We start from the raw sequence: 12,226 nt of genomic DNA, 5'->3' as shown, positions 1-12,226 counted from the left end.
CTTGGAGCAGCTGAAACCGACCCTGAGTGCTTTTGCGGGAGTGACACACACACACACACACACACACACACACACACACACACACACACACACACACACACACACACACACACACACACACACACACACACACACACACTCTCCTATGACGTAATGCCGAATAAACCTGAATGCTCTTAAATTTACCGCTTGCCTAGATTCATCATGGTGGACTGTATTCCCTCCAGAGTGACATATATACACACACACACAAGTTGGAGACATTTCATTTTATCATTGGTTTGTTTTAGTTGGCACGGTGCTCAGGGTTCTTTGAACCGAATGTTTGCTCTTAGATTATCTGTCCTTTAGTTAATCTCTGTTGTTTTCATCATGGAGATGATTTACAGTTTTGAGGTTTTCAGCTGAAAATAGCTCTTCTTCTTTTTTTGTCTTCACATCACTTTCAGAAAGCTTCATAAAAGTTCTAAAAACAACATTTTCTGGGAGTCTTGCAAGTACTAAAGCACATTACATAAACATCCTGGATTTGAATCCAGTTCGGGACCCTCGTTGCACGTCTCTGCCCCAATGCTTCCTCAATTGGCTGCAAGAAAGACACATCTGGTCTTTCCATTTGTCAGTCTTTGTGGTCTGGCCCTCTGCTCAACACATTCCCTCTCTCCCTTTCTCCCCATCCATCCATCTTTTCTATTTTCCAACTTCTCTGTACCAACTTTTTTTTATTTTAATCCCATGACCATATACATCTGAACTTGACAAAACAAGAGCTTTGACTCAGCCGAGCTGTATCCAGTGTACACACACTCCTCCCAGAGGCGTAAAGATCAGGCGGCTAGCTTCCCTCAGGGCACACATGAGGCGTCAGACGTCTGGGTGCAGCACTAAAGACCAGACCGAGGTGATACTGGAATGGCTTTACAATGATGGAGTATGATCGAATGTCAGTTTGAGCTTTTCTGCCTGTCATTTTGTAAAATTCCTGCAGCTCATTGTATTGTTATTTATCACTGTTTGTCACAGAGGATGCTGAAAAGGCTGCAAGGGATGTGACTCAGGACCCAGCTGACGATTATGGTTCATTGTTATTGGTCATTTGGTCAATGTCCTCACTGCAGCACCTGGTATGAGGTCAAGAGTTTGTTGGTGCAGTTGTGGCAGATTTAAGTAGGTCGACTCCCAGTCTTATCATCAGGCAAATTACAACCTGCACACTACATTCTAAAAATCCAATGGATTCCAGGAATTCACTGTTTTTCTTCTTCTTCATTAAACCACATCCTCTTACTATGTACTCTACTTTTAATCCAGTGGTATGTGTTGTACTTTATCAAATGAAAGCCCTAGTTCTGCTCCTGTAGTTCATGTTTACAGCATCCTGGATCACAGACTGTCCATTAGAAAGAGACACACGCTTGCACTTGGAAGGGTTTAAATGGCATTAATGGATCCTCAGGCCTATTCATAGCCTTAAATCTGTCTCACTCTCCAGGCGTTGACAGGAGCTGTGTTGAGGTGGTGGAGTCTGGTTTGTGTTCAGCATATGGAGGAATATACGTGTGTGTGTGTGTGTGTGTGTAGCTCCTCCGATAGGACACGCTGTTAACACATGAGAGCTTCCTCAGGTTTGTGAATGGGGAGAAGAATGAAGCTGGCTCGCATCGATGACTCTTTTTCCTAAAGATCTCGTCGGCTTGTAAATGTCAATGTCGTGCATTTAGACGTAGGTTTAGTTCGCTGGTGTGTGGCCGAATGAAGCAGCAGGAGTGGCTCAATATGTGGACGTTATCAAATACAGGCTCCAAGTTTTTATCTGGTGTTTTTCGGGAGTAAAAGCGCGGTGGTTTACGTCAGCGGAGGCTGTGCACACAAAGCCTCCACCAGACTCACGTTTTTTTTTTTCTTCCCCTCCCCAACTTGCATCGCTCTGGACCGCACGCGCGCTACCGACACTCGCGAGCTCTTATTGTTTTAATCGAAACTCCTGCAGTCTGAAGAGTCGTTAACCCTGCCCCACGGAAACTACACCGAGGAAGAGGGAGGAGGAGGAGGAGGAGGAAGAGGGAGGTCTGGGGAGAAACGATAGAGAGAAAGGTGCTGGAGGAGTGAGGGAGGACTGCAAAGAGCAACTCTGTATTGTTCCGCGTTGTGTTTGTTCCGCGGCCGTCCAGAGAAGAGAGGAAGAGAGAAGAGAGAGAGAGAGAGAGAAAGACGCGACGGGGTCTTTTTTCTTTCGGGGTGCGACAAAAAGCTGCAACACCGTCAACTCTGGATTTCATAATCCGCTTCCTGTCGTCCAGGATGAGGTTTAAACGGAACGGGTCCTATACGCTGAATAGGTAAGAGACTGATGTCATGCTCGCGGCGGTAACGTGCTAATGTGTGATCCACATGGAGAGGAGGAGGAGGAGGAGGAGGAGGACACGGTTTTTTATATATGCTTGAGCTCATAAATCGGTTCACATTCCCCTGTGATATTTCCATGCAGGTGTCCATAGTGTCTTCATTGCACTTCATGGTGCTTCTTTACTATTCTACCACAACTCTTCTATGCAACATTATGCACTTCAGCCTACTTCTTTATTCAGATCTATAATGAGGTCTTTTGAGGCCACATCGGATGGAAAATCACTCTGCAGCGTTTAGTTACTGTATGTGTGGAGTTGTAGAATATGTTGCCCCCTGTTTTGTTTTGACAACAAAATGACAATGATACGATCATGTGATTTCCCTTCAATGTGGCACCCACATGTGTTTCAGTCTGAGGATCAGGAGGAACCTGTCTATCTTGCTTTGGGGGGGGCCTCTCCCTTTGTTTCCTCAATTCCATTTGGGAAAAGAGCAAAATGATCTCTGTTCTCCCTCTTTCTTTCTCTCTCTCGTTCTTGTTCACAAAAATGCCTCCCTCTTGCAGTCCCATCACCTAGCAACTTTGTTTGTGTAAAAGTGTGAATGATGTGCACTGTGTGTGCGTGTGTGTGCGCGTCTGCCTCTTTCCCACTAACCCACTTTCCCTCGATATGATTGCAACGGCCTGTATTCATATCCTGGCGTTTCTGAACCCAGTCACGAGTCGGGTCTTTCCCCTGCCCAGTGGTTCGGCCTCTCTCTCCCTCCTCCACTGTGTTATCTCTCCAAGTCACAAGTTTATAAGAAAGTCTCTTTGTCTGTCTGCCATCCGGACGGATGTCTTGCTTTTAGAATTTGTCTGGATTTTATGATAAGGCCCAAATGTTTGAGGAAGCGCACGCACACACACACACACACACACACACACACACACACACACACACACACGGCGACCCACAAGAACTTGCTCATATTGTTGAAAGTGACAGTTAATTCAATGGCAGTTTTACTTCTTTCACTTCTCCTCTGGCAATCTTTTTCCCCTTTTGCCTTGCCACAGGGTGTATGGCCTTCCGCTGTGCTTGACACAAACAAACCCACATCCCGCCTTTCAGGTACTGAAACACAATGAGTGCTGAAAACCCACTTCATCAAACAGTCAAAAAAGCGAGAAGGATCTTATCGCTGTATACCCCTCCGCCATTCCTCCTGCAAGACCCCCTCTTCTCCCCCTCTCTCTCGCTCTGCAATCATTGTGTCACGTGTGTTGTAAGTGTGTATTCTCGTGTGTGTGCGTGTGCAGGTGAGAGGGATGAGGTAATTAAACGGTGAAAGAGGAGGCCTGTTGGCTCCTGGTGACAGTCCTCCAGGGAGGAGGGGGAGCTGTTGGAGGAGGGATGACGTCATGGAGCAGAGAGCATCAGGCTGAACATATTCACAAGCTCTGGCTACTGTTAAATCCGTCTCGCTGTTCAGGAGTTCTTTGATAAGTAAGCGACAGAGTAGAAGCAGAAGCGCCCCCCTGTGGTCGCTACATAGCTGCCGTCTTGTGGAGGGGGGCGGTCGTTTTCTCGGCGGGCTGTTTGACATTGAGCGTCAGGCTTCCGCTGTGTCGACTGCCTTTGTCGTGATTTGGCTAATCCTGTGCCGTGTCTGACTGCAGCCTTCGATTACAGCGTCACTCACACGTACCTGACCGCTGCAGACCTTTTGAAGCGATTGTGTGTGTCTGTCTGTTTCTGATGTGTAAAGAAGCAAGTGAACAGCAGAGGGCAAAATAAAGTGATTGCTCTCATTGAATGATGTGAGAGGAAATGGATGTAACGAGGCCCGCGATTCACCCTTGTGTCCTCCACCTTGTTTGACCGCAGCACGAGTTCTCCGCAGTGATTGGCTCGCTTCCTGGGGGCTTGTCTCCGCACTAGCCCCTCCCACCCCGTACCGCTGCATCATTTGTGAATGAAGAGTCACGGTTATACATGTGCATCCCGTGCTGCACGTTTATTCATTCACGTGTGCCGTTCCTCCTCAGTGTTGACTCAATGGTTGACAATTAGCCATGCCGTTATAATGTAGCTACATATCACAAGCGCATGAAGGGGCTGTCAACGTGTGCTGCACTGATTAACTGTCCAGAGAGGTTTGACAGGATTTTGACCCCGACTGAGATTCAGCAAAAGGCGTGCGTGTTTGGTCTGTGTGAGCGATGGGTGGAGATAGGATGTATACAGATGTTTGAGATTTCTCTCTCTATATCTCTCCCCCTTGCTGTCGCTGTGTGTCTCTCTCCCCTGCAGTCCACCCTGTGCTGCCCGGCAGTCAGCATTTTGTTTATGGGACGCTGTTTGCCAAGCTAATCTTCCCGCCTTCCAAGTGGGAGCCAGCAAGCGAATGAGAGAGAGAGAGAGAGAGGGAGGGAGGAAGAGAGAGAGAGGGAGGGAGGGAAGGAAAGAGGGAGAGAGGGAGGGAGGGAGAGAGAGAGAGACAGGGAGGGAGGGAGGGAGGCGGTGTGAAAGTGAGGCAGGCAGTTGCAGTAGTTGGAAAGAAGCGAGAGAGAGGGAAACATGCTCAGAAGTGTGTCTGGTTTTGTGAATGTTTTTTTGTTGTTTTGAAAGCGGAAATCTGCATGTGTTACTTGGCTGACTCTATCGGCCTCCGTCCGTCCGTCCGTCCCGCGTTGAAGCCAGAGGCCGCTACGGTAGCTGTTTGCTTACAAAACGGGTCAATGCTGGAGCTGCTGCACCTGTAGCCGAGTTTGCAAGAGAGGAGCGGGGAAGGTGACGGGGAGGAAAGGTGCTGTGGGTCGGAGCCTCGTCACCCACGGCTCTGCTTCACCACTGACTCGATGGGGGTCCTGGTGTGCTGCGACTGCTTCTTCTACCGGTAGTTGACAAAGTCGCTCTTTTTCCCTTCTTGACCTTACCTTCCCCTCTACTGTTGTTGTTGATTGTTATTGTTGTTACGTCATGCGTGCCTTTTCAGCATTCTTTAACTTACGTTGTCAGTCCTTTGTTTACCCCCAACCCCCCTTCACGCTTTCTGTTATGCTGCTGCGGTTTTGTAGGAGACGCTTGAGGACAGTGCTGCTGTAGCAGGCAGAGATTCTGCTGGAGTCTGACACAAGGGGGTATCTTGACTTGTGGGAGGGGAGGAGGAAAAGGAGGAGGAGGGAGTTGAGGGTAGAGGAACATAGATGGCACATAGCCATCCTCTTATATGTGCTTGAAGGGGAGGTGTGTTCGATGCTGGTTACAGGGTTAGTTAGGAGGGTAGTTTAAGACTAGTCGGGAATGAAATGGCATGAAGCCAGAAGCTGGCTAGTTATTCAGGCTGGCAACTTTTCCTCTCATCCTCCTGTGTGCCCTTTTGGCTATGCAGCACTGTTTGTTTGGACACCGTGTTCCCTTACAAGGGGCAGGGAGCTGCTTTTCTTTTTGCCGAACATTGACCTAACGGACTGTGCTCTTTTTATTTTCCGGTCATTACCAGCAGAATTGACCTTCTCTTTGGTTCCTACCTGGAAAGCCTATCATGTGTTTGAGAGTCTGTGGCGGTGCACTCGTATAGCTGGTTGCTGTGCTTGAGAGAGAGAGAGAGAGAGCAGATGATTTAAGTTTGACTCTCTGGCAGTCAGAGCAGAAATATACTGGTTCCCCTCTCTTGCGGTTGTGGGGCTAGCTGGCCCGAGCCTGCCTTGACTGCTGTATAAAGTCTAAATATAACTTTCTAGTTCTCTAAGGAGCATTTTGATGGTAAGGGTAAAATTGTAGCTTTAACATACACACACACACACACACACACACACACACACACACACACACACACACACACACACACACACACAGCTGGGTTAGATTAGGCCTCGCTGTGATTTAGAACTTTGTTTACACTTCGCTGCTACCTTTAGTTTGAATAACAGCCGGCCGTTTATGTGTGTATAAGTGTGCCATGTATCTGTGAGGCTGCATGTGTGTGTTACACATACAGTAGGCCTCGGTGAAATACACACAGAAGCCTTGTGAAGGCAGGGGCTTGTGCCAGGAATAGACCGACATGTGTTCTTTTCTCCCCCAGTCATGATCAAGGCAGGGTTGGGGACCTGGACAGTGCACTGATGTCTCGTGGGCTCATTAAGACAAAATGGGCCATCGCGTCTATTTCTGGCATTTCCTCTCCCTTCTCCGCCAGCCAATCGAGCGGCCTGGCAGTGATGTAATATGGCTTGATTGATGTGTGCTTTTGGAGGCACACCCATCCAAACAGGTCCTCGTTGACCTCGGCGCTGGCGAGTCCTCCGGGCTCCAGTGTTCACCTCTCAACAGAAGCATTGTGTGGAGTAGAAACCGCCTGCCAGCACTCAACTCTAATGTTGATCATCCTGTTTTAAAATGGAGTGATTCAACAGTCTTTCATCGTATGCCATGAAGTAAAAACGATGGAATTCAGCTTCATTTATCAGCCTTTGCCTTTAAAAAAAATATATATATATATTTTTTTTTTTTCCAGGAACAAAGGCTTAATGTACTGCAAATTTAACAACAACTTCACCCTAAGATTGCATTAAAATAATAAGATGAGATATTCCTTTATTAGTCCTGCAGTGGGGAAAAACGCAACGGGTAAAGTGCACACAAGAGACACATAGTAAAATAAAAAACACAAATCCAAATCCACAATAGTAGTATATGTTATATATATGTATGTGTATGTATATATGTATATATAGCTGGAGGAACGGCTAACAAATAAATTACATTTTATATCTCAACACGTTGAGATTTCACTGGGTTTAATTAAAAAAAGTCTTTGGCAATTGAAATGACGATAGTATTGTCTAACATGTGTTGAGGGTCATGACACTGTTTTTACAGTTACTATTTAATGAATATGACATATATATTTTTTATTTAAACCCTCACCTCCAATGTGATAATAAAGTGTATCTGTAGCTAAGTTTGTAATTTTGAGCTTTGATTTAGGCTATCAGCCTTGTAAACTTGCCGTTTTGTCGCCGCCCCTACAGTGAAGTCAAAAGTTTTAGTTTAGTGACCATCACTGTACACAAAATCCCACTTTCCTCTCCGCTCTGCGGTTTAATGTTTCTGTACCCGTATTATGTGTTGCTGCTGACGTGTTGCTGGAAAGCAGGAACGTGCAGACATCGAGGCTCCATCACATGACAAGAGCTTGTGTGTGTTTGTTCTCGGTGGATCGGTTGCTAAATGTTATAATGTGCGGTGCGGAACAATAGTTCTGACTGTATCATCATACTGTGTGTGTTGTATTAGCAGAGCAGGCCGTACTGTTTTCCATGTGTCTCTCATTAGGCTATCTTTGGCAGGCCTGGCTGCCTCCACAGAGCTGGGGCGTGCAGCTCAACAAGGATGCCATTCTCCAGCCTCAAACCCCACACTCGTTCCCCTCAGCCCAGCAGACTCCCTCCTCGCATTGCTGCCCGTCTCTCAGATGGGGCTGAATTGAATCGAGCTGAAATGCTCCAGCTTTTGAGGAAAGTTGGGCTGCTTTAGCTGGCTAAGTCATTATCTATTAAAAGCTTTGCCTGGAGGAAGTGAATGGCGTTATTCCCTGTGGCTGCTGCACTGTATAATCACGGTGTTTTGTCATTCTGCCACGCCAAAACAAATGGGGCATGTAGTTATGCAGTCATCATTAAGCCAATGGCTGCAATTAAATGAGCACAGGTCAGAAAAACTTGCATCAGTAAAGTTTAGATTCCCACATAACCTGTTTTAGATTTTTAGCTTTGGATTTCCTCGATGTCCAAACCTGAATGCCGTTTGTACTCTAATCCTAATGGCGAACAAATGAAACCTTTCCTAAGGTGTCTTTACTGGATTGATCCCGTCAGGACATGCGTTGCACTAGACTCCTATGGAGGGACACTGACTGGCATAGGGAGAGGCAGTATAGAAGTCTTGACCTGACTGAATGTCCTTCTCTACTTTCACCTGCCCTCAAATCACTGCGGAGTGCAGGCCTCACACACAGTTGCATAACAAAATGTGTGTTCAGGGGCAGCCTCGTCCTGCTGGCTCAGGAGAGAGAGAAAGAGATGGCCTTGCACTAACCTCACCTCTGCATTTAGATTCACACAGTCAGCCCGCACGCACACGCAGTAATGCGCACGCAGTAATGCACACGCTTAGGTAAAAAAGCTCTGGATGTCTGTGCAGCTTCAATTTGCTACTGAAACAACTTAATTCAGATTAACATATTTAAAAAAAAAAAAAACTATTTAAAAACAGGGATTAATTGCAAAATTGGGAATGCATTACATGTTTAGAAACGTAATCTGTGCTGATCAGACAAGCATGAGGTGCAGAGTGGAAGTCGTCTGCGTGAGGCAGCAGGTGCCCCGTAGGCAGGGAAAAACTTGCAGCTGTTTGGTGTCCCAATTGGCAAGTGGAGAAGGGCTTCATTGTGTTTGTCTCACTTTGGAGGTTGGTCAGGTGGAAGGAAAAGGGTTAGACACAATTCAGTATGAGAACAAAGGCCTGAAAGGTTTGTATGTGCTGTAAAGGTGGTAACTTGGTTGTAGCAGTTGTTTCAGCCCATGACTTCTCTATGCTGCCTCTTGGGAACAAGAGGCCCATTTTAAAGGGAGACAGGAAGTGTCTTGGCGCCTCACTTCCTGTTTGTTGAGTTAGTCCCAGGCGGGAGTGTGAAAGGGGGGGGGGGTGAAGCCCAATTGAACGGAGAAGGTGGTAGACACACACGCACCCACTTGCCTGCTGCATAGCTGTGTAATTGCTGCAGTGCCTTTTGCAGCCGTGCCCTTTGCAGCCGTGCCCCCTCATTTGTTTCAATTATCTACCATCTGACAAGGCACTTATTACCAAGGATAGAGCCGAGAGGAAGAAAGAAGAAAGCAGACGAGGAAAGTTTTAAGTTGCCTAAAGAAATGCATCCTCATCATCATCATATTTCATACCTTTTTTTTTAAAAGCACAGCTGGATCCCACCTACGTCATGTTCGTGAGACTCGTGACAAACACGTCCACCTCCCTCTTTGTGAGACTATATTTAATCAGAGAGTAGCTGTGGAGAAGAAGCCGCTCTGCAGAGTGCTGACTCCAGCATGTTCTGATGTGACGTCCGTAACATTTATTATGTTCACTTACAGAACTCGGAGGCTGCTGGCCAAACAAGAATGACCTTAATTACCCTTTTGTACTGCTGCAGCTCAGATTTCTACCAATGTGTTATGGACTTTAGTAGTGCAGTAGTTTTTTTTCTTCCTTCCTTTGTTACTTAAGTCTTTTGTGTTGCAGACAGATGTGCACAATGCACTAGCAACCTTCCCATCCCTTTCGAGGATGGAGGATGTCACTGCATAAACTCATCTTCCCAGGTGGGAGCCAGTTACTCCTCTAAGCCAATCAGAGACTTGTTTACACCTGAATCCCCTGGCAAGGAGACACACACACACACACGTGCACGCTCAACTTAAAAGTGGTAAGGGCCGCTGATCTCTTCTGCTCATGCAAAAGGGTCAGATTATATTTTTCCCGTCGCAGCTCATCCTTTACCGTAGGATGTGATCCATCAGTGGAGGGCAGAGGAAAATGTGAACGTCATTGCTCCATGAGCTGAGGTTGTGCGGCACTCCCTGCTCTCGGCGCTGCCAAGGACATCTATTGATTTGACCTCTCGTGTCTCCTTTCAGTCTTCAGTTTAATTTTTCGCCGATAGCAGCTGCCTACGCCCACTTCCCTCCCTCGCTTATAAATGCACCATCTGGAGACGACAATGGTATCGTTTCCCTCGTACATATGTCTTTTTTTTTTTCTTCCTCTCAGCAGACTGACGGAGGACGTGCTCTTGATATTTCCTCCATGCCAGTTTCTGACTGCAGTTTCATCTCAGCAATGCCCTCAAGGCGCAAAACACGTGTGGCTTTGTCCAGGAATTTTCCATAATATTTGAAGCCGCTTCCCTTTTGTCTCCAAGCTTCCTTACTCCCAGGTACACCCTTTCCTCTCCTCTGTTGTGGCCCAGACACAGAAACTCATGACACTGTCGACACGTCTTACCTAAACACCGCTCCGCCTTTGCCCCCTCATGTCAGACACGTGCACACTGTTTTTTTTTCCCTCTCTTGATTAGCCTTCAGGGATTGATGTTTACTGACATCCAAACATGATATTCTGTCGTGGCTAATTACTGGAAAAACAAGTCTTCGAGGGGGAGCACATCTTCCGTCTAAAAAGATAAATAATAATCTCAGCCCGCAACTGGTGTGTGTTGTCTGTGGTCTGTCTGAGGGGGACTTGCTTTGGGCTATGCAACACAACTTATTGTGTTTGTGCTGCAGTTGTTGTTGTGAGTGGATATCCTAGTGGTTAAGTCACGCCTGTCTGCCTTCCAAGTATCTTAATTGTAGAGATCAGGCTTGTGTTACTCCACACACACACATTCATTTAGGTCTAATCCAAACTGATTAGAGGTTCAAATGCACACAGAGGGTACATCATCAGATATCAGATTACTTTATTGTCCATTTAGATTGGTGCTGGCGTATGAGACGACATACACCATGCACAACAATACACACACACAATAACACACAGTGATTATGCATCTTAAAGTGACCAAGTGGCAGTGGTGATAAAAGTCCTGAGTGGGTTGTTCTTCCACTGGCTAAAGCCCATTAAAACATCACAACAGGGCACGATACTTAAGAATCTATATCTACATGTGCATTAAGATAAGTGATTGTGTTGATTGCAGAATGTCCAACGAGGCGGCCTTGATTCTTGGCAGTGGGCTTCAGGGAGCACTGGCTCGCTCATATTTTCCAGCAGCTTGGTTTTCGGGTTGTTAATCTGTTGGCCTCCTTCAGTCACATGCTTCTCTTCACCTCTATGCCAAATCCTGGGTGTTACCACTTCCTACGCTTTCATCCACTCACTGTTAATCAAATTCACACAATGGACCAGAGTTTCCTCTGTTATCAGATGGTGGCGAGATCTCGTCTAGTCATCAGCGAGTGAATTTAGTTATTTTTTCTTTCTTTTATATGATTTTTGGGGCGAAACTAGCAACCTAACAGATTTTTTTGTTTTCTTAACACTAAATTCTCTGTTTTTGCTTGTTCTATGCCTACGCATGTCCCCGAGTCATCACTAAGTTAAGAACAGAGAACAAAATGCACCATGGACTTGTTTTTAAATTGGTTTAAAGATGAAATATGAGTGTGTTTGACGTGAATCGAGCACCTTGTGAACTGCGGTTCTCAGAATGTGTAAGCAAAAAAAATTCTTGTTTTCTCCGTTTGGCCGTGTGGTTGTTGTAAAGAGCAGAGCAGCAGATGTGAGTCGGCTGTTCTGAAAGCCTCTGCTGCCGTGACGACTCCAGCGACGGTCTCCCGAGATGACGGCTACTGTACGTGATGCACTCGCTGATGGACACGTCGTGTTCGTACTCTGTTCGTGTTAATGAAACGGTGCACGGACATTAGCGCTTTTCTCAGAAGCCCACGTCATTCACTGAGATGAGGGATTGTAAGGAAATGTTGACAATGGAGGAAGGCCAACACCGGAGATGAGGAATACATGAGATTTCATCCTTGAGGAATCAACGAGGGTTGAATGTATTAACTCATAAAAATCGTTATAGTGTCTCTACAGCAGTCTAATTCGGCAAGCTTACCTAAATCATATCCTCATTAAGTTAGAATGATCCTTTTTAGCGGAAACTGTTTTAGCAATATGTTTATCAACTGTTTGGTCATTTTGAAAGGCTGTAGTTTGTGCAACTGTTGAACTGTATTGTGTATACAGGGAGGTTTTAGTGTTATTCAGCCCGGCCTCATTGACATTTTTCTTTGATTTCCTCCTGTGAAAAAGTGTTCCAC

The 12,226-nt window shown here is 46.2% G+C and overlaps 1 protein-coding gene across 1 annotated transcript in view; it reads left to right on the top strand.

Moving 5' to 3' along the window:
- Positions 1–5,173: 5,173 nt before the first annotated feature.
- mob2a (MOB kinase activator 2a) overlaps positions 5,174–12,226 on the top strand; it is a gene marked incomplete at its 5' end in the record, with an annotated part of 29,328 nt that continues 22,275 nt past the window's right edge. Inside the window, one exon of the mRNA XM_079223912.1 lies at positions 5,174–5,232. Within this exon, the coding sequence (XP_079080038.1) occupies positions 5,195–5,232 (38 nt within the window). The remainder of the gene's footprint in view (positions 5,233–12,226) is intronic.

Source organism: Taurulus bubalis (genome assembly GCF_910589615.1).
Source record: "Taurulus bubalis genome assembly, chromosome: 9".
Classification (NCBI taxonomy): domain Eukaryota; kingdom Metazoa; phylum Chordata; class Actinopteri; order Perciformes; family Cottidae; genus Taurulus; species Taurulus bubalis.
This window is presented reverse-complemented; position numbering and strand designations above follow the sequence as displayed.